This window comes from Pseudonaja textilis, chromosome 7 (genome assembly GCF_049901715.1).
Source record: "Pseudonaja textilis isolate UNSWEBS1 chromosome 7, rPseTex1.2, whole genome shotgun sequence".
Taxonomy (NCBI): Eukaryota; Metazoa; Chordata; class Lepidosauria; order Squamata; family Elapidae; genus Pseudonaja; species Pseudonaja textilis.
The window spans coordinates 8,685,570-8,710,241 of record NC_141996.1 but is presented as its reverse complement, the minus strand read 5'-3'; the positions used below and the strand labels follow the sequence as shown (position 1 = coordinate 8,710,241).

Here is a 24,672-nt window from a genome sequence, read left to right as displayed (position 1 = left end):
ATCCCTGGGTGAAAAACATCCTTCAGACATGGTTTTTCATTCAAGATTGAAGCACTTTAAAGCTGATTTAGTTAGCTAACAGACAAATGCATTGAATAAAGATACCAAGGGAGCATTTACAGAGGTCAGGAACTAGGAATCAACAGTGGGATTCAAAAAAAGTTCGCTACTGGTTCTGTGGCTTGATAGGCGTGGCTTGGCTTGGAAGACGTGGCTTGGAGGGCATGGCAGGGGAAGGTTACTGCAAAATCTCCATTCCCTCCCCACCCCACTAACCTGCTTTCCAGCTCCATTCTCCTGTGTGGGGCAACCAAAGAAGACCCAGCCAATCAGCTGGGACTCAGGAGGCAGGAATAGATGGGGGCAGGGCCAGTCAGAGATGGTATTTGCCGGTTCTCTTGAACTACTCAAAATTTCTGCTACCGGTTCTCCAGAACTGGTCAGAACCTGCTGAATACCACCTGTGCCAGGGATGAGAACAAGATCAACCATCCAACATGGCATTCGCCTCTTGCCCCTGAAGTTAGCAAAAAGCAAGCTGTAATCTTGGTTACGTGCAAAGCTTCTGCGCTTGTGAAGGAACTGTGTTTATCCTATGTGAGATTTGCCTAAACTGAACCCTCTAACTATGTAAGACACAATTCCCAGCTATAATGGCCTGTGGCTGCATGAAATTCTGACACAGTAGCTTCCTTCTTGCTGATTTTAAATCTTTGCCATACTTGTTTTTTTCCTTTTAGAGTTTTTTTTTAAACTGTTGATGGCTTTTGGAGTCTTCAGATCGAAAGAGAACTATTTTAATAATATAAAACACAAGAAATGAAAATATTTAATAAACCAAAGTATATGGGATGCTATGGGACACAGCTCCAAACAGATGTGGAAACTGACAGAGAAAATAATCCTCTTGCTATGCTTGTGATGAAATATGAGAAATATATCCCTTTTTGGAGAAAACCATCCTGCATGTTGAAAAGTGTAATGGATGTGTGTGTGTCCGTCCCACCAGCGTTGGTAGGAGTGGTTTTTGTAGTTCCTTGACTGGGTGGCTGTTTATTGTTTAGCTTGTTTGTCTGAATTGGTAGTTCCTTGATCAATCACTACCAATGCTGACAGGGCAAGCCACTGCTATATAAAATGAGAGCAGATCCCATTCCCTACTAGTACTGATGATGTTGCCTAGTTTGGTAATGAAATGTCTGCAAGAGAACATCCAAATTCAGAGCATGCCAAGAGCTCTACAATTCAACCCCGAGCTACAAATATTCCCTTCTATCAGTACTATTTATTACACCTGTATCCCGGCCTCCTTTCCTTAAAGAATTCAGGGTAGCTAATGTGTGTCTCTTGCAACTTTTATCGTCACAACAGCCCTGTCAGGTTGATTAGGATGAACAAAGTAATTTTTTTGGCTGTGAACGGATCCGAACCAACCTCAAGCCTCAAACATCACTACACTGTGCTGGTTCTCAACCTTGTTTCTTCAAAGTTATAGGATTCTCAAGTAGGGGTGTATTTCTCTTGAGTAACATAACGCCTTTATTTTATTTTTGCAAATTTTATATCTGAGATGCTGAGAATAACGAAGAGATTCGTAACATGGATTGGGATGTTACAAATCATCTGTGACATGTGAATAGGGGTCTGTTTCTAAGTGGACATTTTAATTCCTGAATAAGTGAGCAGCTATATTTAGGAACGTCCTTTGGAAACAGCACTCCTGACAATATACTTATTACATTATTACTTTAATACCAAAATATATCTGTCTACCATCATATATCTTCAATTGTCTTGAAGTAACCCATTTTATTATTTCACTAGCAAAAGGTGTACATATTTTAAAATGAGCAACTTAAAAGTAGCGGTACAAAAATGACTTTGATACTATTTTTTGTTTCTTTTTTTAAATATTGAGAATAATTTAAAAGGATAGTACAAGAGAAAGCTCTCATGAAAAAAAAGCCCTAGGCAGCTTGGAAAATTTTATTGCCTGTGGAAAACAGAATGACAGCTTGTGCTCAACTCACATTTAGAAATGAACTGGGACTGGGAAAAGAAATGTAATTCAACTCTGAAAATGACACAGTGTCCTCAGGACAGCTTTGCAGTATATTCAGATCTCTCCTCCAGTGAAGTAGAGTAGACTTTTGGTGAGAAATGTCCCCAAAGATTTTACTTTTCAGGATATAACTCCAGACCATTTCCACTCAACCTAACAATAATGGTAAAGATAATCTTGCAAAATCTGACCGAAAAGAATGCAATCCATTACAACGGGTAATGAAATCCAAATCTGTCCACTACAGGTAGTCCTTGGCGTACGACTGCAACTGAGCCCAAAATTTCTGTTGCTAAATGAAACATTTGTGAAGCGATTTTCACCTTGTTTACAACTTTTCTTGCCGCAGTTGTTAAAGGAATCATGGCAAGGTGTTAAAAGTTAGTAACACGGTTGTGTTTTTGCTTGTCAGAAGGTTGCAAAAGTTGATCACATGACCCCAGTGTCAGGGTTCCAAGTAACAGCAAACAAAACTCCGAGGCAGGTAGATTCCTCAAATAGTAGTTTTATTGGATATATCATAATGGAACAGTTCTGGTGAAAACCGGCTCTGAAGGTTCCCGCGATTTTCCCCTAATTTGTTTAAAAGTTTTGCCCCCTCCCCAAACAATCAGTCACATGGTCCAATCAAGACGCTGTCTGGTTGCCTGGAGACATCACTCCTCCTTCCTCTGACCAGGGTGTGGAAACGTCCTTGGTTCCCAAGATTTTGTTTTATTTTGGCTACAAAAGCCCAGCTATCTCTATTCCCTCCCACACACACACACCCCTCAGCTCCAGTATGGCAACACTGAAGCTCCAAGATGGCTCCGGTCGGGTCAGCTTCAGGGTTGACACCCGGGACACTGCAACCATCATAAATGTGAGTCAGTTCCCAAGCGTCTGAATTATGATCACATGACTATGGGGACGCTGCAATGGTTGTAAGTGTGAAAAAAGGTCCTCAGTCACTCTTTCCAGTGCCATTGTAGCTTTGAACAGTCACTAAATGAACTGTTGTATGTCGAGGACAACCTGTATCCTCTCTCTTTTTTTTAACAAAAAAAGTTCGCCAGTCAGAAAAAAAAAGAATATTTTCATTAGCATCTGGTTATTTTTCTCCATCTTGTTCTACTATCTAATGGAGATTCTCAGTCGTCCAGGTCATGGTTGTCTCAAAAGTGCTTTTTCAAAAGGCAACTGGGCTAGGGTTTGTTTGTTTTTCCCCCCTTTGAAAAAGAAGATGACGTTTCGCTTCTCATCCCAAAAGCTTCGTCAGTTCAGAACTGATGAAGCTTCTTGGATGAGAAGCGAAATGTCTTCTTTCTCAAAGGAAGGGGAGCCTCTAGTCCAGTTGAGTCTTTTTCCCATGAGACCAGTCTACAGGGACAATCTGGTCTACCCAATCGTGGGACGGAGCATACTGCTTCCGTTTTCGCCCTTTTAGCCCCAATCCAGGAACCTTCTTCGCAGGCAGTCACTTTCGCGACAAACTATTTTTTGTGTTGAATTTGTATTTTATAATCTAGTCCAGTTGCCTTTTGGAAAAAAAAAAAAAAAACAAACTGTTGTGGTTCGCTGGCAGCCAGTGTGGAGAGATATCGGACAAGGAGGACGAAAGGGAACCAGTCAGGAAGCCTGGCGAGGACTTGACGAGGGTCCTGCATCCGATGCAGGGATGGGGCCAGGACAATTTGGGAGTGGGATGCTGCCTTTGGAGCTTTCAGAGTCTGGCAGCAGCAAGGCAGAGGAACAAGGGGAGCCTGTTCCCAGTGTGCGTGTGCGCAGAGCTGCTAGAGGGCAAGAGCAACTGAAGCAGAAGGGGCGACTCGGGAATAAGGCTGGGAGGTGATTGACCCTCCCATAAGGGATAAAAGTCAGTCCTCAGTGACGAAGAGCTTTGCAGGAAGCAAAGCAGTTCAGTAATTTCCGAGTCCTTCATTGAAGCCCTGTAGTCTGGTCGGGTTGGGTTTTTTTAGGTTTTTGGGTTGGTTTATGTTAAGCCTTAATTGGATGTCTGTTAGCAAGCATTCTACAGCACTCAAAAGTGTGCTCTTATCTGGAGGAACTGTGTATAAGTAGTTTTGGCTGGGAATGCAAGTAATTCCCAGCGTCGCATTAAAAAAAAGGTTTTACTTTTAAATTCCGCTTGTATTTTATTAAGTTCGACGAAGCCTGGATCAGAACACAAACAACAACTTTGAGAAATCTTGCTCTGCTACTCTGTCCCACGAGAGGACGGCTGGAATCCAGCTTCAATAGAGACAATAAACCAAACATTAAGTGATGCTGTTTTACCACAACCCAATCCTCCAGTGCCACACAGGCATTCAAAAAAGCCGATGTCAAAAAAAAAAAGGGATTTGGAAGAATTAGGCTCAAGCCCAGATCCTCACAAGTGACAAAAACAAAGAAACCCCACTGATAACATTAACATCCCCATAACCAGTGTTTACTGGCGTTGCAGCCTCAATGGGAAAGTACACGTTGAATGGAACTAGCTGATAAGACTACTCCCCTGTTACACACACCACAATCTCCTCAGCCCAAAAGGTCACAACCTTTACCCTCACATCAACCGTGTAAGAGACAGGGCTCCTTCACTGGAAACCTTTGCAATTATTTGCTAGACACTTCAGTAATTGAGAAAGCACACAGACACAATTCACTGCTGATGTTCTCCTGTGAAACACACTGGGGTGCCAAATTACTCATGAGAAAAAGAAAACCTACTGTTTATGTTGTAAACACGGGAAGAGTTAACCCTCAGAGATAAACACTATCACATGGATAACGTATATCAATTTATTGTGCGATAGTGCAGCCTAACGTGACAGGCAAAATCTTTTGAAAGAGCACTGATTCAGTTACAAATTAATGTCAAAATTCAGAAAGAGTATCAGTGAGACAACTGAGATACTGGAATTTCAGTAAGAGTTATGCAATCAGCAATCAACTGTATAATATACTTAGGAAACTTTGTGTAGGAAGAACTATATTTCAAAAGATGTAAAGATTCAAGCAGCCTGAATTATCTGAGAGTAGTTGTTTCTATTGTGCAAATCACATTTAAATTTAAAAAGGAGTAGCTATGAAATAATACAATGTTTATATTTTATCTTTTCACATTTTCCTTAAGTGCTTCAATAGCTGTAGATGTTTATATCTGTTTATTTTTGGTTGTTTAGATTTGTAATATTGCAATTCTAAATAGAATTTGTTAACTTAGCAATTCATGCAGGCCTAATCTTATAGGACAGCTTACTGTATCTATCCATCTGTCTGTCTATCCATCCATGCATCCACTTATCTTTTTATTTTACTTTATTTGAATTTACTTTATGTAAATTTACTAGCTGCCGAATCCAATAAATGTCTATATTGATGGGTGGCTATGATAGGTAGATAGGTAGGTAGATAAGTAGATGATTGATAGGTATAGATGAGAGAGACAGAGGGAGGGGAGAGAGTGAGAGAAAGATGGATGGTCGGTTGGTTAGATAGATAGATAGATAGATAGATAGATAGATAGATAGATAGATAGATAGATAGAGCTTGGATCCAGCTGGAACCCCAACAAGGCCCTTTTTCCTACAGACCCTACGTGCTGTAAATTTATACTAGACCACCAAGACAGTATATATGGCCACTTGTGATGTTTCCAATTCAAGATATAAATTCCTGGCAAAATGACTCAAATTACAGACAGCATTGCTTGATATCAAACTGAATTCCAAGCCAAGCATCTCAAGCATGAATATTCATCTTCACTCGGCAGAAGCAAGGAAATTCCAGTGAAGTAGCTCATGACTGCAGACTAGTGAACTGTTGAGATTTTCATTCCAGCTATCACTTTATAGTCAATATATATATATAGTCAATTGTAAAAGAACATTCTGGAGAAGAAATGAAAACCATATTTTTAGCACATCCAGATTCAAAAAAAAGTATAACTGCATGGAAGGAAAACAACCAGCTTTTGCTGGATCCATTTATATCTCAGAAGAATAAACGAGGTCCTGGGTGGGCTGCGTAACATTCACGAATAAATGAATTGGCATCCTCGCAAAAAAAAATCTTTTAACACACACACATACACAAATTGCTTTCTGATCCTCACAGAGTAAAACAGGTTGCGCTAAAGGCCGGGTGAAGCTTCTGCTATATAAACTATCCAATGTTTTGTGTAACCACAGCATTAGCTTATCTTGAACGAAGATCTCATTTCTGTCTTCAAACAGCAAACCATCAGGGGACTGAAGAAAAAAATGTCAGACATTACAACACGCGTATAACTTAATAAAGTGGCGATGGAAATGAAATTTAAAATATAATCTAGAAACCAGACTTTCCCCTGCTATTTAGCTGTGTAGCTTAAAGTCAACAGTCTGGTCTCTATTTTGTGAAAGGGCTGGCAGGAACTAAAATCTTGTTGCTGCTTCTTCCCTGCTGAAAAAACACAAAATTCACAGCAGTCCCTGGAAGGCTGATAAAATGGTTGTTAAGCCCTTTCCCGCTGTCACGGGACTGAAACCCCCTACTTTACAAACAACGCAACACAAACCTGGATTCCAGAGCCACAAACATCACTTCTGCCCCAAGTCTCGAGGTTTTATATAGACAACATCTGAATAAGCCAATAGTATCTTGGGCTGGACTGTTTTAAACATAGAGAACTTTAGAGAAGGGTTTTTAATACATACATACATACATACATACATACATACATACATACATACATGGTATTCAGCTTTGTTCGGGTATTTTCCCATGTCATTATAGTTGTGCTTTTAAAGTTGTAGCAACATTTCGGCAAAATCTCATCTGCCATCATCAGGCTTCTGTTATTGTGTTCGTTCTTCTCCGAGAAGCACAAAGCCGAAGACACAAGCCTGAAGATGACGAATGAGATTTCGTCGAAACGTTGCCAAGATACTTCCAATTTTACACAGGAGAAAACCCCGAATAACCAAAGATACACACACACACACATATATAATATACAGTATATAATATATATATTGCCAACTCACAAGGTTCCTTTGTTCTGACATATATACCAGGATCTTTTTAAAGGATGTCTTACCTTATATCTCTAAAAAGCATTGGAAACTACAGTACATCACAACACTTTGGTATAATTTTGCTCTTGACATGGTATCAACTGACAAGTTTCTACTTAGTGATACTTTCTGTGTGCTAGATTTCTAACAGTTAGTATAGTGAAAATATAAAAACTGAACTCGTGTTCATTTCATTCACTTAGAGCAGTGGTGCCCAATCTTTCCAGCTTGGCAGCCCTGCTCAACCCAGCGTGGAGGGTGAGAGTGGCGGGCACCCTGGCGCACACACACCACTCCAGCTGTGCGAACGGTGGTTGCGCACACCCTCCACTTGCACGAATCGAGCTTCACACATGAGCTTGTGTGCAAAGCTCCACTCACACATGTGAACAGAGTCTCACGAGCGAGCACAGGCAACCTCCACCTGCACGACTGAAACTTGCTCATTTTTCCTACGGCCCGGTTTCGAACAGGCCGTGGCCCGGTAGTGGCCCGTGGCTCCCAGGTCAGGGGCCCTGATTTAGAGAGTTTCTAGTTTAATCCTCCTAAAACTAAGCTTGGAACCTTCTGAAAGGGTTAAGAGACTTGCATACTTGAGATTGTTTCTGACTGGGGAGGAGGAGCGCTACATTTTACTGTGTGTCATCCGGTATTCCTGAGGGCTTTTAGGGTGGGGTACATTATAAATGTACTTAAAACTCCCCCACCCCAATATTATAGCAAGGTTAGTTGCTGTAATAAACCTACTGATACCTCTCAACATGTCAGCATGGGAACAAGGGGTGGGGAGAAAGCAATGTAAAAGATGGCCATTAATCACTTGGCAAATTTGAAGATGTGTGGGAAACCGTCTGCTTCGTATCACTAGCTGTTTTCATATAATTCACCCTCCAATAATCTTGCACTGTACTTATCTCATGGCAAGACGCCCAAAGAGGAAACCACAAACATCTAACCGCAAAATAGCTGTTCTTTTCCGTCCCTGGGTTTTACAGGTTAGTTCACTGGAACAGAATCCTAGGTATTTAGCGGTGGCCCTGAAATACTACATATTTCCAAAGTACTAATTTCTAGTAATCTTTTAAAATCTGTAAATGCTTTCTGAAACATGTGCAAACCTGTGGATTTAAACTGTATTTCCAAGATAACTGCATAACAAAAATAGGTGGCATCTAAAATTTAGGTAGAACTCACATTTTGTTGTTATGAAATGCACACATTTGAATTAATGGTCTAAATGAACATGAAGTCAGCTATGTGCATTTTATTTATTTATCTAATTAAATTTGCATGCTGCCCATTTCTCTACTCAGTTATTCTGGGTGATGTTTGATTTTTTTTAATTTAAATATATATATATATATATGTATGTGTGTGTGTGTGTGTGTGTGTGTGTGTGTATTTTAAGGTTATGGCTCCTATCTTTTAATGTGAACTTCAAAATCATGATGGCCAAATTTTGTAATAAAATGTTTTGAAAGAAATATGTTATATGAAGAAGATAAAGAAAGCTTTTGTCTTTCAGTAAATTTAAAATGGCATTAGTACTGACAATTAGTGTTGCTGAAAGACAGTGATATTATATATGATATAGTTTTTTAAGCACTTTGGACATTAGGCTGAATCCTAGCTGGATTAAGCATACTATGACAGATGTACAGGTAATCCTCAATTTACGATCATAATTGAGTCTAAAATTTCTATTGTTAAGCAAGAAAGTTGTTAAGCAAGTTTTGCCCCATTTTAAGACTTTTCTTGCCACAGTTGTTAAGTGAATCACTACACTTAAGTTAGTAACATGGTTGTTGAATCTGGCTTCCTCATTGACTTTGCTTGTCAGAAGGTCACAAAAGGGGATCACGTGACCCTGGGAAACTGCAACCGTCATAAACATGAGTCAGTTGCTAAGCGCCCAAAATTTTGATCACGAGACCATGGGGATCCTGCAAGGGTCATAAGTGTGACAAATGGTCTAAGTCACTTTTTTCAGTGCCATTGTAACTTCAATCATTTACTAAACAAACAGTTGTAAGTTGTAACAGTTGTAACAAAGAACAAACAACAAAGAATGTTCTTTCTGCACCAAAAGCTCAAACTTCCCAAGGAGCTGCTGATTCTGTTCTACAGAGGAATGATTGAGTCTGTCATCTGCACCTCTATCACTGTCTGGTTGGGTTCTGCAACCCAACAGGACAGGCACAGAGTTCAGAGAGTAATTAGGACCGCAGAAAAAACAATTACTACCAACCTGCCTTCCATTGAGGACCTGTATACTGCATGAGTCAAAAAGAGGCATGTGAAAATATCTACAGACCCCTCACATCCCGGACATAAACTGTTTCAACTCCTTCCCTCAAAATGACGCTATAGAGCCCTGCACATCAGAACAACTAGACACAAGGGGAGTTTTTTTTCCGAAAGCCATCACTCTGCTAAACAAATAATTCCCTCAACACTTGGTCCAACTATTTACAAAGTCTGCACTACTATTTCTGTTAATCTTCTCATCACTCCTTATCACCCATCTCCTCCCACTTGTGACTGTATGACTGTAACTTTGTCGCTTGTATCCTTATGATCTATATTGACTTGATCTGATTGCTTATTGTATCCTCTGACTATTATTAAGTGTTGTTCCTTATGATTCTTGACTCTTGACGAATGTATCTTTTCTTTTATGTACACTGAGAGCATTTGCACCAAGACAAATTCCTTGTGTGTCTAATCACACTTGGCCAATAAAATAATTCTATTCTATTCTAAGTTGAGGACTATTTGTAATAAAGCCATGGTCTATTGCAGGGCTGTTACGCTTGCGGCCCATGGGCCAGAGGTATCTCGCACTGGTCACACCTATGTCTGGTTTAGCGAAGCGGGGGAAAGTCCCATTAGGTTATGTGACAATGCTGTGATGCTGTGAGTTTCACACCCCTGGCCTATTATTACAATAATACTATTCTAGTATCTCCATACTAGAAATTGCAGTGCTAACACATCCTAGAGACACACTACACTGGGAAATTATGGTTTAATAAACATGCATCTGGAGCTCAGGCAATTTTACCTGTAAGTAGGTTGTGTTTTAATTTATTGAGGTACATTCTCAAACGAGCACACCCGAAGATCCCAATTCATGAAACTGGATACCAGTGCAGAACTGCCACACTAAGGCAAGATGTGTCTACTTTAATGAGAGGATATTAGAAGAGGTGATTAAATTACAGAAGGGGAGAAATGTTATAGCAGAAATTTCAAGCAGAAATTTCAACAATTCTGATGGGAACTTGGATATGAAAGGGAAGCCGAAAAGCAACACTGGATATTTAATTTAAAAGGTTTCCAGACATTTCACATATAGGGAACTTCTAGTTTTTAAACTGCAGCACTGCCACCGAGAGCAAAGAAAGAAACCAAATCTGTACGATTCAAATGCTTTCCATTGTCACCCTTGTAATATCAAGCCATGTTCTCAGCAGAGTTCAGGAACAGGAATGTGTCTCGCTGGTGACCCAGTCCTAACCATTCCAGGCAACTGGGACACAGAGGTCTGCTGTAGCCCCAAGCAACTTGTCCTCAGAGGCCTGAGAACCAAACCAGCTATTTCTCCTTCCCCCTTAGGGCTATTATTTTGTATCTGGGGATGACAGATACATGATTAACAGCCAAAGGCCGGTTCACATAAATGCACTAAAGGACAAAAAGCGCTTTGTGACCGGCAAGAGGGAATCTTAAAAGGAAACCAAGTAGCCCCACTCATTCTTCTCGGGATGGCTATGTACGGAGACACCCGAAACTTTAGCCTTTAAAAACTTCTCCTCTTACTGCCAGCTCACCTTGCAAGCAAACACCTCCCTGAGATGCAGAGAATCGGCCGCCAATTGGAAATGCAACTGCGGTTTCGAGTCAGAGATAATGGTTGGGGGAATGGAGGAGCTTGCTTGTAAATTCGGGACTTGCTTGTCTGCGGCCCTGATTTCCTCTCTGACAACATTACTATGTACTTTATCCAGGGAAATGAAAGCCACGCAGGCCAGCAAGGTACAGTTAGCTTCAGGAGTGCGGCTCTCCCAGACAAGGAGGAAGTTACGTTTCTTTCTGACAGTGTGTTGATTTTTTTTTTATCCCAACTTTTATTATTTTATAAATAACTCAAGGCAGTAAACAGATTTAATACACCTTCCTCTTTCTGTTTTTTTTTTTCCCCACAACAACAATCGTGTGAGGTGGGTTGGGCGGGCTGAGAGAGAGAAGGACTGGCCCAAAGTTACCTAGCCAGGGTTAATACCTAAGGTGGGACTAGAATTCACCATCTCCTGGTGATTGGCCCAAAGTCATCCAGCCAGCTTTAACACCTAAGGCGGACTAGAACTCATGGTTTTGTGATGATTGGTACAAAGTCACCTGCCTAGCTTTAATGCCTAAGGTGAAATTAGTACTCACCATTTGATAGGGATTGGCCCAAAGTCATTCAGCCAGCTTTCATGACTATGGTGCAATTAGAACTCACCGTCTCCTGGTGATTGGGCCAAACTCACCCAGTTGGTTTTTTAAGCCTAAGGCAGGACTGAAACACACTGTTTAGTATTTTTGGCCAGTTGAGAAAACTGCATCCTACGTTCTCACTGAGTGCAAATGCTGCAGTTATTTAAAGGCAGTGTTTGTGCTACTATTTTTTGCATGCTGCCCTCCTCCAGGGAACCCGAACTAGCAGATAATAAATGTAAGTCATAAACATGAACTTGAAACCTCTGCGACAGCATCAAACCACTGATCTAAGAAAAATGAGCTATAATGAAGATTTGCCCAGCATCATAGACAGAGTGTTAGTAACATTCCCTCTTCTCTATGCATGTGGCATTGATTTGTTGTTGTTTGTTACTTCTGCAGCATGGTCTGATTGTTGATTGGCTGTTATGGAGGCATGGCCTTTGGTTTTAAGTACCATCTGCGTGATGTAAATTAGTGTTGTCTGTTCAGATACTTCTGAGTTAGGGTCTGGTTTTGGATCGTTTGATTGGCTGTGTGACAGCTGCTCGGGAATTCTGGGAGTTGAAGTTCACAGGTCGTAAAAAGGAGCCATAGTTGCCCACCCCTGACCTAGACAGTGCATTTAGTTTGTCTGCTGCCTTTTGCCAATTCCATGGTGAGAAGATGGACTGAAAATATGTGCAGGTCTCCTTTTACCATCATACATAAATTTAGAATTCCACAAAGATTGCTAAAGGGAAACTGGATGAAATTTAACTTGTCGCAGTAATTCCATCAGCTATGTGAGTGCGAAGCATCTTTGATATTTCCAGGCCAAGATCCATTTTTAGTACATTTTATTAGGCAACCTCTAATTTAATAAGTTTCCACTTTCTCTGCCGTGGCCCTAATATCAAGCAATTGACGTTCAGAGGCTGTTTTCTTACAGCATGTAACTGCTACCGTGCATTAAAAAAAAAACCTTAATAGAATGGAATAGAAGAATATTATATACGTTTTTACAGCACTTCAGTTTCAAATCCATCTGCCTCTTATTTTAAAAGTATTTCTGGAAAGCCTAGCATGGAGATGCTTTCAGCTGGGTTTATGATTTAGATTGTTGGTAAAAAGGTTATTTCAGCTTGTTGATCATTCTCCTTGGAGTTCTTTCAAAGAATGCTGCTGTTTCCTAGCTTATGTGTCCTCTCTGATGAAATTCTCACAAGACAAATATAACTTGAGTACAAAATCAGGCTCGCAATGTTGGAAGGAACTTGAAGAATATTTGGCCCCAAACTTCTGCTTTATGGCCCTCTATACTCTGGGATTCGGTTCTGTGGGCCCTTCACAGCTGCATCACAACCGTATTTGGTCTGGCCTGATTTGGCCTCATCTTTGTCAGTTGCAGGGTTTGCTTTTTAAAGGAGGCAGAATAATAATAATTTAAAAAAAAAACTCTGTGAAAATGTTTTTTCTTACGAAATGGCAGAAATTCTGGAATGTAAGAACATGATCTCTCTATAGCAGCTGCTTCCTTTCTTAAACTGCTGGGATTGAAAGGAAAAAAAAATTAAAAGCTCATATATTGCTTGTACGTACACTGAGAGCTTATGCACCGGAGACAAATTCCTTGTGTGTCTACTCACACTTGGGCACACTTGTTTCCTATAGTCTTTCCTTTCTTTCCTATAGTTTCCTATTTATTTTATTGACGTTCTATTTTTCTCTTCTATTTGTCTGGGAGTTTATGTTTATTTAATAAACATCATATTGCTGATGCTGGGTGTTTGTTTTCTTACCATACATCATATTGCTGATATTTATTTTATATATTGGATGTGTGTGTGTGTATGTGTGTGTGTGGTATTTAGGTTTCTTCAGGTATTTTCCCACGTCTTAATATTTGTGCTTTTATCATCGTGATGTTTCGGCAGAATCTAATCTGCCATCCTCAGGCTTGTGTATTGGGCTCTTTTTAATCTTGTGTGTCAGGCTTGGCAGCCGTTTTTTGCCAAGCCTGACACACAAGATTAAAAAGAACCCAATACACAAGCCTGAGGATGGCCGATGAGATTCTGCCAAAACGACACGATGATAACAGCACAAATATTAAGACGCAGGAAAATACCTGAAGAAACCTAAATACCATACATATAAACACCCGTGAAAACATAAGAAAACATACACATACACACACACACACACACACACACAAACATTTTTAATCTTCCATTTAGGTGTTTATGCTTACTTAACACATCACATTGCCAACGTTTTGAGGTGCCACCAAGGTGTTACCTTTTTAAAAAAATCAGCCCAATCTCTTACACTACATGAGAGCAATCTGACTATCAGCCATGATCTTAAAGAAACAAAAGTTTACTCTTACAACACCCTTGGCCAGGGGTGTCAAACTCAAGGCCCGTAGGCCCGATTCGGCCCACAGGTACTTAGATCTGGCCCATGGGGCCACCCTGGAAAAAGTGAAGGACTGGCCTGCAGTACCTTGCCAGCGAAAATGGAGCTCGGGAAGGATGTGTGTGGCCTTCCCGGGATCCATTTTCACTGGCAGAGGGTTGCAGGAGGCCATCACAGCCAGAAACGGAGCTTGGCAGCCCATTTTTGCTGACAGAGTGCTCCAGCCACCACAGGCACCCCGACACAAGTGACGTCAAGCTGGCCACACACACACACACACACACACACACACACTCCTGCCCCCCCCAAGGTCAAACACAACCCTGATGCGACCTGCAATGAATTCGAGTTTGATACCCCTGACCTAGGCCAAGAATTTTTCACACTGCACACACTACACGCTACAAAGGAAAGACATTGTTGTACCAGTCTGGAAGAGAAATACAACTTGAATAATTAAAACGTCCTTGGTAGAAGAAAAAAAATGTGTTAAAAAGTACCTGAATCACTAAATCTTCCTTTTTGTTTCTTTTTTTCAAAAGTAAGCCTAAGTGTTCGGAGCTAAGTGAGAAGGGGGGGAAGGGGGGAGACTACAGAACACCTAGGGTGAAAGATGACTGTGTAGATATTGTGGTTTTGAAAACAAAAGAGAATAAAAGATTGTGTTACCTGAACCACAGGTTATTTGGTCCTATTTAACTGCTTTGGCTCATATTTCATTAAAACACTCCCTGCAAAAATAGTAGGATATCAGGATAAGGGAAAGGAAGCAGGGGCGAGGGGTGGGGGTGGAATTATTAATTAAAATGTCTTATGAAATGGGCCCCCAATCTCAAATTCCATTAGAATTATAAAAACCCATTAGTCAGAGAGCAAATCCGAAATGAGTAAAACGAGAACTCATATTTACAAAAGTAGATTTGACTCTTTCAGTCTGTCTCAAATGAATCATCTTGGAATATGGTGCAATATTTAACATTGGCAAAACTGAAGATCCAGATATTTAATTATAAACTACCTAGTTAAGCTCGATCTGAAAGTTTTTTATATCCTTATTTGCATACACTCTTTGCATACATTAAAAAGTCATCCTTAATTACTCCTTTCCACGGAAAACTCTAGCTTTACACTTCCCTTTCTAGCGTTTAGTACAAATTCAGACACATCCACTGTGAATCACTACTAAGGATTTATCGCCATAGCAACTAATCTCGCCTATCGTCCACGCAACTTAAGAAAATTGCTAGATGTCTTAAAGCGATGTTGCAATGGATTTGTGTTAAGTACGTGTCATGAACAAAATGAAATATTTAGCCTATAAATTTTTTACTGGAATCATTCAGCATATACAAGAAGCTGTCTGATCCTTTGGAGTTGATTCCAGAAAGGTGATTTGCTGTATATGTGGGAGGGAGCCAACAGCACATCAGCGTGCAATTTTTAAAAGAACCGTATATCTATGACACGTCAAAACTTCAGAGGGCAGAAAAGATATGTATGCTTTGAAGCAGGAGTGTCAAACTCAAGGCCAGTGGGCTGGATCCAGCCCATGGGGTGCTTAGATCTGGCCCATGGAGCTGCTATGGGAACAGTGGTGTCTCAGAAAGCAAAAATGGAGCTCAGGAGGGCCGTGCGTGGCCTGCCTGGGCTCCATTTTCAGCCACAGTAGCCTCCTGAAGCCCTCTGCCAGCCAAAATGAAGCTCGGGGGTGCCGTGTACAGCTTCATTTTCGCTGGCAGACCATTGTGGCGGAAAACGGAGACCATCGCGACTGAAAACAGAGCCTTGACAAATGACATCAAGCCATGCCACCTGGCCATACCGCCCTCCCGGCCATGCCCTAACCCTCCGAAGGTCAAATACAACCCTCCATGAAATGAGTTTGACAAAAAGCTCTTCATTCTATAGCAGCTATTCTATCTTTATACTACAAGCAAATGATGTCTACCTAATAATAGGGTGACTCATGCCCAGGTACCTGGGTCACCAGATGGTCTTTCAACTACGGGAGTATCCCCAAATACAGGTTATTTATATATCGGTCAATCTTATCATTGGTATCTTTCTTGAATTCCATACAATGTAATGATTGGTGACAAATCAGTTAGGAGCAAAATAAGGAAAGATAATACCAACTCCTCTTTGGAAGAGGGATCTGGAGGCCTCTAGCATCAGGTCCAAATAATTAACATGTCTTACTCTTTAGTCCAAGAGTAGACACAAATAGTAAAGATGTAATATTCATAGCAAAATAAGGAAGGTAGAAAAATAGTATGAACGGCAGTATCTGGTACAGAAATCTATCGTTCCTCGCAAATGGAGAGATGCATAACTTTGAGGGAGGATGTCAGCAACCTACGGCTCTGGAGCCGCATGCAGCTCTTGGGCCCTCTGCTGTGGCTCCCTGTTGGCCCCACCCCTCGTCTCCCAGTCACTCTTCTCCTGGACTGAGAAGGTAAAACACAAAAAACAGAAATGAGAGAGAAGGAGGGAGGGAGAGAGAGAGACCCATTTCCCACAAAAAACACCTGGAGCCACAAAACCTGGGTAGGCATGGGACGGGGAGGTCTCATGTGACTGGGTGGAAGTGACGTTGAGTTGGCCACCCCCACCCAGGTTTTGTGGCTCCCAGTGTTTTCTTTTCTGTGGGAAACAGCTCTTTGAGTGGCTCCAAATGGCTCTTTGAGTGTTTAAGGTTCCAGACCCCCTTTTTTAGGGGAAGGGAATGAAGAACACGATCGGTGGAAAACAATATTCTCTGTTTCATCCACGTTCGGTTTTAGAAGGTGGCCGCACATCCGCTCTTGATATCCTGTTCAGGCAAGTGGAAAGAGAGATCCACATGGCATCATCCAGACATGAGTAAATCTGAATGGGGTCAACCTACGTGGGGCAATCGAACTCAGAATACAAAATCAAAGTTATTAAAGGAAAAGTGTACAAAGAGAATAATAATGAGGCCCAACAAGGAGACTTGAGGAATGCCTATTGATAAGAAGAAAGATTAAGGAACAAGGCCATTCAGTGAAACTAGAACATTGTGTGAGATAAATAAGGTTCAAACCATTTAAATGCTGTATTTGTAACACTAAGGCAACTCAAATATGCTTGTAACATTTGGGAAACCAAGATGGCAAAAGCTGCAGATAGAGTTAACCACGCAAACCTGATGCAGACGCTACAGCAGGGGTGCCAAAATGGTGGCCCATGGGCCGGATGCATCACACACAGGACACACCCACCCCAGCTCCACAAATGGGGAAAATATTGCAAAACATCACATGATGGCAACATGACATGGCGAGTTTGACACCCATGCTCTATTGGTTATCTGACACGAAAACCCAAATGGAACCGATTTATTAGAATATCTATTGAAAGATGAAGTGAGAACTGAAAAGGAATTATTCTTTCAAGGACTTTAAATAAAAAAGAAAGGAGAGACACATGATACATATTAGGGCAAACAAATTGATCAAATGAAGACTTCATTTTTAATGAAGATCACACATAAACATGTTTTCTGGAGTCAGCCCCCTCCTCAAAATAGAAAGAAAACAGTTTACTGGCCTCAGACCAAAAAAGAAGGAAAAGAAGGGAGGCAGGATAAATGAAGGAAAGAGTGAAAAGGGTCAGAATGAAGGACAGTGTTAGAAAGCCCAGTGATCACTTTGGCCAGCCTCTCTTCCATAAATGGGGGAAAAAAAGAATAATTCTGATAAAGGCTAGCTAGAGTTAGTAAACTGTTAGAACTGAGCTTTGATACCAAAGAAATACAAAATAATTATCAAAATCAGCAGGCTTCAGCAAACAAGAACAGTTAGTAAAGGTGAAGATAGAAATGATGGAACAGGAGTGAACGTCTTCGTGGGAGATTTTGCTTATTAAATTTTCCCTACTCCAGTCAATCAAAATATGCAGAGAGGATGAGATGCGGAAAGATTGGATAGAGATAAATGCAATGGATCAAAAGAAATAAGACACATCTAAAACCTCCACATGGTTGAAAGCCATCCTCTTCATTCCCAACATATCAATATTTAATGCTGCAGATATTCTCCAACTCTGCCTCCAAGCAATCTTATTTAATTTCTCACCAGACCTTCTAAAGCTTATTCCAATATGGCTGGCCATCCTCCTGCTTTACAGTCCATGGAAACTCCAAGATAAACCTTCCCTATCCTGATGCCCTCCAGATGTGTTGGAAAGCACAGCCTTAGATCATCCTGGGTGGGAACCATGAAAATTGTAGTCCAACACATCTGGAGTCCGTCAAGCTGGGGAAAGTTGTTTTAAAGTCATAAAATGTTGTTGCTACTAGATTTTGTGATCCCTTCAATACGTGGCCGGGGAAAGGGAGAGAAAAGGGTCCCCCATAAGAGCTAAAACATCCTTGGTGGTTGGGCTACAGCAACAGTACTGTGAACTTGGCAACTGAAGATTAAATCTGTTTCAACATGCAGATTAAACTCGGTAACTATTGATTTTGAATAACAAAACACAGAGAAGCAAAGCTGTTTCTGAGCTCTATTTGTTGGTGATTGAAAGACACTGCAGTCCAACGCAACTGGAAAACATCATATTGTGAAAGGTAGAACAAGGGTATCCAGGGAAAAGTTGGCTTGACGTTAGAAAAGCTGCAAATGTAGAAGCTTTCAGCTATTAAATGTTCCAATTCTGAAGATTTTGGGCCTGGCATATAGTAGGATATTATAGAGCCAAGCAATTATTATTTCTTATTGGATGTAAGAATCTAACTTCCAAGTTTAACCATGCGAGGTACTCATCTTCCAAGGAAGAAATGGTGAACTGAAGCCATCTCTACTTCAGAACCAACAACTGCAGTGGTATTGAAGAGCTGGTAAACAGACTGGCCCTTCATAATTCCTGTCTGGATAAGGAGATGATTTGAGATTGCACACAAGTGCTCCACACAGTTACTCCTCACAAGAAGACTACAAGACAGTGGTAAGAAGTCATTTCTTTATGTATTTCTTTTTTTTTTACTACGTTCTTTTATATTTTTCTTTCTATTTTGTCTTATCTGCACTTTCTGGGTTTTTTTTTCTGTTTATATCACAGAAGAGCTTTTTCTAGAGCACATTTTGAATTACTAGGCCTCAAGGGAGGTTTCTTGGAGTTCCATTTGAAGAAAGACTGAATTTGTGGAGCACCAGTTGTTGAAGATACGACTCTAAACTGTACTCTGAAGAAGGAGCTGCTTATTTAGATTCTTACTTAAAAGCTAAAAAATAATAATAATGGAGCACCCAGGAAAAAACTGTCTTACTCTTTGCAGGGAGCGAAGTAGCTGATCACTACTAACACCACACCTTTATTTGAAAGAGGATGGAATATTTAAATTGGATGGATGTTAAATGAAGACATGATGACTTACTATGGATGTGTCCTTCTGTTTTATTTGTATTCACTTGTATATTTGTATTAGTTTTATAGTTTTGATATGGCCAAATGATTAAATCAATAAAGATTCTATTTTGTTCTGTTCTGTTCTCTCCTATCCTATCCTATCCTGTATTTTTTCTGCATTCTATTCTATATTTTTTTCTGCATTCTATTCTATTCTATTCTATTCTATTCTATTCTATTCTATCCTATCCTATCCTATCCTATCCTATCCTATGCTATCCTATCCAAAATGAATCAGCTATACAAATCAACATATGGCTGTTTGTGTGTTTTTATTCTAAAACAGAATGAACTCTCCTTACCTTATTATTTTTAAACAGTATACATTCCACATTAGATTATACATTATTGGTACAATTTTTAATTTTCTGTTTTAGTTTTAATTAAAAAATAAAGCTCATTTAAGCCTTTCACCCGGCTGCCTAAAGAGCAGATTTAAAGTTGCATCATAAAATGTTTCAAGCCAACACACAGAAAGAGTTGCCAGAAGCCAAAGATCAAACGTCTGAGCAATGCAATCATTGTGACCAAGCCAAGTGAGAGGAAAGCAAGCCAAAGAAAAAGCAGACAGAATTATGACTGCTTTTCTTCTTCGTGGATCCCATGAGTCGGTTTAGGAAAGGTTTACTCAATTTGCTTCACTTAGTTGCCAAAGTTTAGAAGGTCTTATTTTCTGCTCATCCCCACAAAAAGTCAACAATAGAAAAATCCAGGAACAAAATCTCAAAGAAGGCCACTGGCTCACTGGCTCAGTGATATAGCTAGGTTATGAATACAACAATGTTCCAAAGTTCTGTAGCATTGCTACAGAAATGCACCCTACCCGGGTCCCAACTACAATGTGAAAAAGGAGGAATATCAGCCAGTAAGTAAGCGGAGTTGATCCTGCAGAGTATAGTCCTAGATCTAAGAAAGTTTTCCAAATGGGTAGCATTTATAAATTCCAACCAATGTTTTGCTTTCTACTGGAAGCTTCTTGAAAGCCAATGACTTGATACATAGCATTTGTGTCATGCGCTCCTGCAACGTGTACTAGAATAGAATAACAGAGTTGGAAGGGACCTTGGAGGTCTTCTAGTTCAACCCCCTGCTTAGGCAGAAAACCCTACACCATTTCAGACAAATGGTTATCCAATCTCTTCTTAAAAACTTCCAGTGTTGGAGCATTTACAACTTCTGGAGGCAAGTTGTTCCACTGGTTATTTGCTCTGTCAGGAAATTTCTCCTTATTTCTAGGTTGCTTCTCTCCTTGATTAGTTTCCACCCATTGCTTCTTGTCCTGCCCTCAGGTGCTTTGGAGAATTGCTTGACCCGTTCTTCTTTGTGGCATCCCGAGATATCGGAACACTGCTATTGTGTCACCCCTAATCCTTCTTTTTATTAGACTAGACATACCCAATTCCAGCAACCGTTCTTTATATGTTTTCACCTCCAATCCCCTAATCATCTTGGTTGCTCTTCTCTGCACTCTTTCTAGAGTCTCAACATCTTTCCTACACTGTGGTGACCAAAACTGGATGCAGTATTCCAAGGGTGGCCTTACCTAATTAAAAATTGCATTGTGACTCAACTGCAGCTTCCAAGCCGTCTTCGAAAGCATCTCTGTGCAGAAGATAGCCCATCTGTCTATTAGAATGCTGATGTTGAAAGCAGAAGGGCAATAAACAATAATATCCCTCTCAAATCTCCTCATACTCTAATATTTGTCAGGCCGTTGCTTTTTTAGGAAACCAGCGTGAATAATTACTGTAAATCCACACAACTCTAAAGATATGTGGACTTCAATTCCCAGAATTTCCCAGTGAGACAGTTGAGGTACATACATCCTAGGATTTCTAAGGTCAAGAAACACTGGCCTAATATATAGTCACACAAAGAAAGTGGAGGATTTTCAAACTAGGAAGCGAGGGGATTGCCTAAACACTTTCTCTGGGGATGGAGAAGAGAGTATATTACATTTTCTTTTCATACCATTGTTTTGCTCTGGGATGGGACACATTAATGAGGCCCTACCGATACAACATTGCAAGAATGATGACCTGGTGATGCTCCGTTTTCCCTTAAAGCCTGGTATATTCACGGATTAAAATGGAAACATGACAATGGCAATCATTAAGTAGAAGAATTTGGTTCATCCATCTTGGTTATTCCTCTCTGCAAACCCCTAATGCTATATATCTTTCCCAGCTGACTTCAAAGCCACACTAAAATGCATAAAAGGCCATCATTTAAAATTTGTTCGCCTAACTGGATGATTTCTATTCCTTCTTAAGCCACATTCTGCCATCAAAAGGCAAGTTGGACTGAGAGCCAGTGTCCCCCCCAATAGGAACTAGGACAAAGAGAGGATGAATAACCACTCTCTTCATTCCCACTGGCTTTCCTTTGCGTTTTCCCCCCATCAATCTTACACAAATTCTCCCCAACGGCATTCAGAGAACAGATTGATAATACATCACTTTATATGAGATACACCTAACTGTATGGACCTGCTTACTCTCCAAAAAATTACGGGAAGCAGACAGATATCTATGGGTTCCATGGATCAGAAACAACAAAAATGTTATTAGTAAGATATGAATCCCCAACAGTGTTTTTTATTATTTTAGTATTCAGATTTTTAGCTAACTCATATAAATGGAAGTAGGATAGGAAAGGGCTTTGACTGTTGCAAACAAGAGTTTTAATTGTTGGTGGGGTTTTAGCTTTCTCATTATTTTATTGATTCATTTGTGTCCTGCCTTTATTAAGTTTTACAAATAAACTCAAGGTGACGAACGTATCCAACATACCTTCTTCCACTTATTTGCCCCACAACAACGGCCCTGTGAGGTGAGTTGGGCTGAGAGAGAGTGACTGCTCCAAAGCAAGCCAGCTGTCTTTCATGGCTAAGGCAGGCCTTGAAGGCATGATCTCCTGTTTTCTAACCTGGTGCCTTATCCACTAGACCAAGAGTTCCCCAACCTTTCTGGATTGGTGGCAGGAGGGGCAAGGGAGAGCCTTTATACGTGCATGTGCATGTGCGGACGGGGCCGTGAGCACACACGTGACGCAGATGGGGTGGTGAGGGTAGCACCTGCATGGCGACAGTAGCACCCATGACGACAGTAGAGCCTGTGCAGTGCTTGTGGTGGCAGTAGCCCTCCCACGGTGGTCATGTCAGTAGTGCCCATGCGGTGATGGTGGCATCCGTGCAATGCTTGTGGTGATGCTAGCAAGGGGGGCGTGGGGCGTGCACATGTATGCTGGCCAGCCAGTCATGGGGCCCAGTGACCAACAGACCACAGACTGGTAGTGCGCCACGGCCCACCGGTTGGAGATCCCTGCACTAGGCCAAACTGACTTGTCGTTATTTTAATTCTCATTATTTTATTTTCAGGGTCAGAACGTTCTCTTTTTTTGCGGAAATTAAGTTAGAAAAAAAAGCAGAATATCTTTGTAAAATTTCATTCTCTTAAAATGGAAGACCAAGAAAAAAAAATATCATTGTATCCATCGTGATGTGTCATCACCAATGTTTCTTCAGAGCATTTGTTTCTTGGCTGCTGTGTTAAAATTAATAACCGTAAGTGGTTTTGGAACTAGGAATAGGTGGCTAAGGAACTGCAATAGTAGGAAATGGGTCATATACAATGGATGCTTCATTGTTTTAAAAGCAAATGAATAACTAACTGCTTACTGGGCACTCTCCCAATGTTTCCTGAACTTTCTCACACATAGTATTATGCAATATAATCCCAAGAAAATTAAATTTGCAATGAAATGTAACTATAATTCAGGAGTTTATTTTTCTTCCTTTCAGCATAAGAACTTTTTTGTTTGGGCGAAGATATAAAAGCACAGCACTTTCCATTTCAAATAAACTTTTAACATAAAAGTAAGAAAAGTATTGGCAACATACCTGAAAAAGAACATAAACAAGGCAGCTGTTACACAGAATAAAAGGACCTATAAAAAGGAAAAAAGAACATTATTTAAACAGCTAATCCCAATAAGTACTCCCAAACCAAGATCAGATTTCAGGAAGTTTTAAATAATTCAGAGATCTCATTAGGCACATTATAAAAAGGGAACTTTACAGTGAAAAGTGTCAATAACAAAGTTAATGAAAAATAGGGGGGAGATGTCACATATTTTAGCCAGATTTTTGTGGGTGGCAAGGCAGCCACTGGGTTAGTCAATATGATTCTGTTTAAGCATTGCCTATTATGAGTTTAGATACATTTTGTTGTTTTATGCGTGCAAACCATCTAGAAATATGTGATTGGCTGAAAAAAGGAAAAAACAATTAATGAAGCAGAAATGTATATAAAAGACAAGATTGTGAATGATCACCTATATACACCTATCAAAAATAGAATGGAGAATTCTATCATTAAGTAATACAATGTGCAATAAATACAAATTAGACCAAAAAAGCCTCATAACAGAATAGAACAGAGTTGGAAGGGACCTTTGGAGGTCTTCTAGTCCAACCCCCTGCTCAGGCAAAAAACCCTATTCCATTTCAGACAAAATCCAATCTCTCCTTAAAAACTTTGATATCAGAACACTGTGACCATGTCACCTCTAGTCCTTCTTTGCATCAAACTAGACATACCCAATTCCAGCAACCATTCTTTATATGTATTTGCCTCCATTTTCCATAGAGCTGTCTCGAGTGTCCAGGTTGGGAGGAGCTCCAGTCTCGGCTCTTCCAGGCTGAGCTTGAAATTGAGGAACGCCCTCACCGTCACGTGGTCCTCGGGCGCTCCCCAGTTTTTTGCTCAGCCTCATGGCTAACAGGCTGTTTTTCCCTTGCTCCGGTCGTTCAGCATTCTAGGCCTCTCCTTCTCATCGCTTTCTACTGATCACCGCAGGCAGCGAGGACTTCAGGTTTGAACTCCCCAGGGAGTGTTTTTAACTTCGAACTGTTTCCTTAGGGGGAGAAAACGAGCGCTTCGAGCGCTGCCCCCCACCGCTTCGCTTTGCCGCCTAATCGCTCGCTGGCAAGGCCGCTTCGCTCCTGCCCGCCTCTCTCGCTTAGCCGCCGTTCCCCCGCGAACGCCTTCTAGCCCAGGGCACGCTTTCCCTGGTTCTCCCAAAGGCTCTAATCTTCCCTGGAGTTTACCGCCGCTGGGGCTGCCTCCGTTACTTGCGGCCTCCATCTCGGGCCCCTGTGGCGTCCGCCATCTTGGGTGGGCCCTGGAACGGCCGCCATCTTGGGTGTGCCCTGGAACGCCACCATCTTGGGTGTGCCCTGGAACGGCCGCC

The 24,672-nt window shown here is 40.9% G+C and overlaps 1 protein-coding gene across 1 annotated transcript in view; it reads right to left on the bottom strand.

Moving 5' to 3' along the window:
- The window catches only part of TMEM135 (transmembrane protein 135), a 154,695-nt gene that overhangs the window by 28,941 nt on the left and 101,082 nt on the right, over positions 1-24,672 (bottom strand). Inside the window, exon 6 of the mRNA XM_026706815.2 lies at positions 23,321-23,367. Coding sequence (XP_026562600.1) covers positions 23,321-23,367 — 47 coding nt within the window. The remainder of the gene's footprint in view (positions 1-23,320; positions 23,368-24,672) is intronic.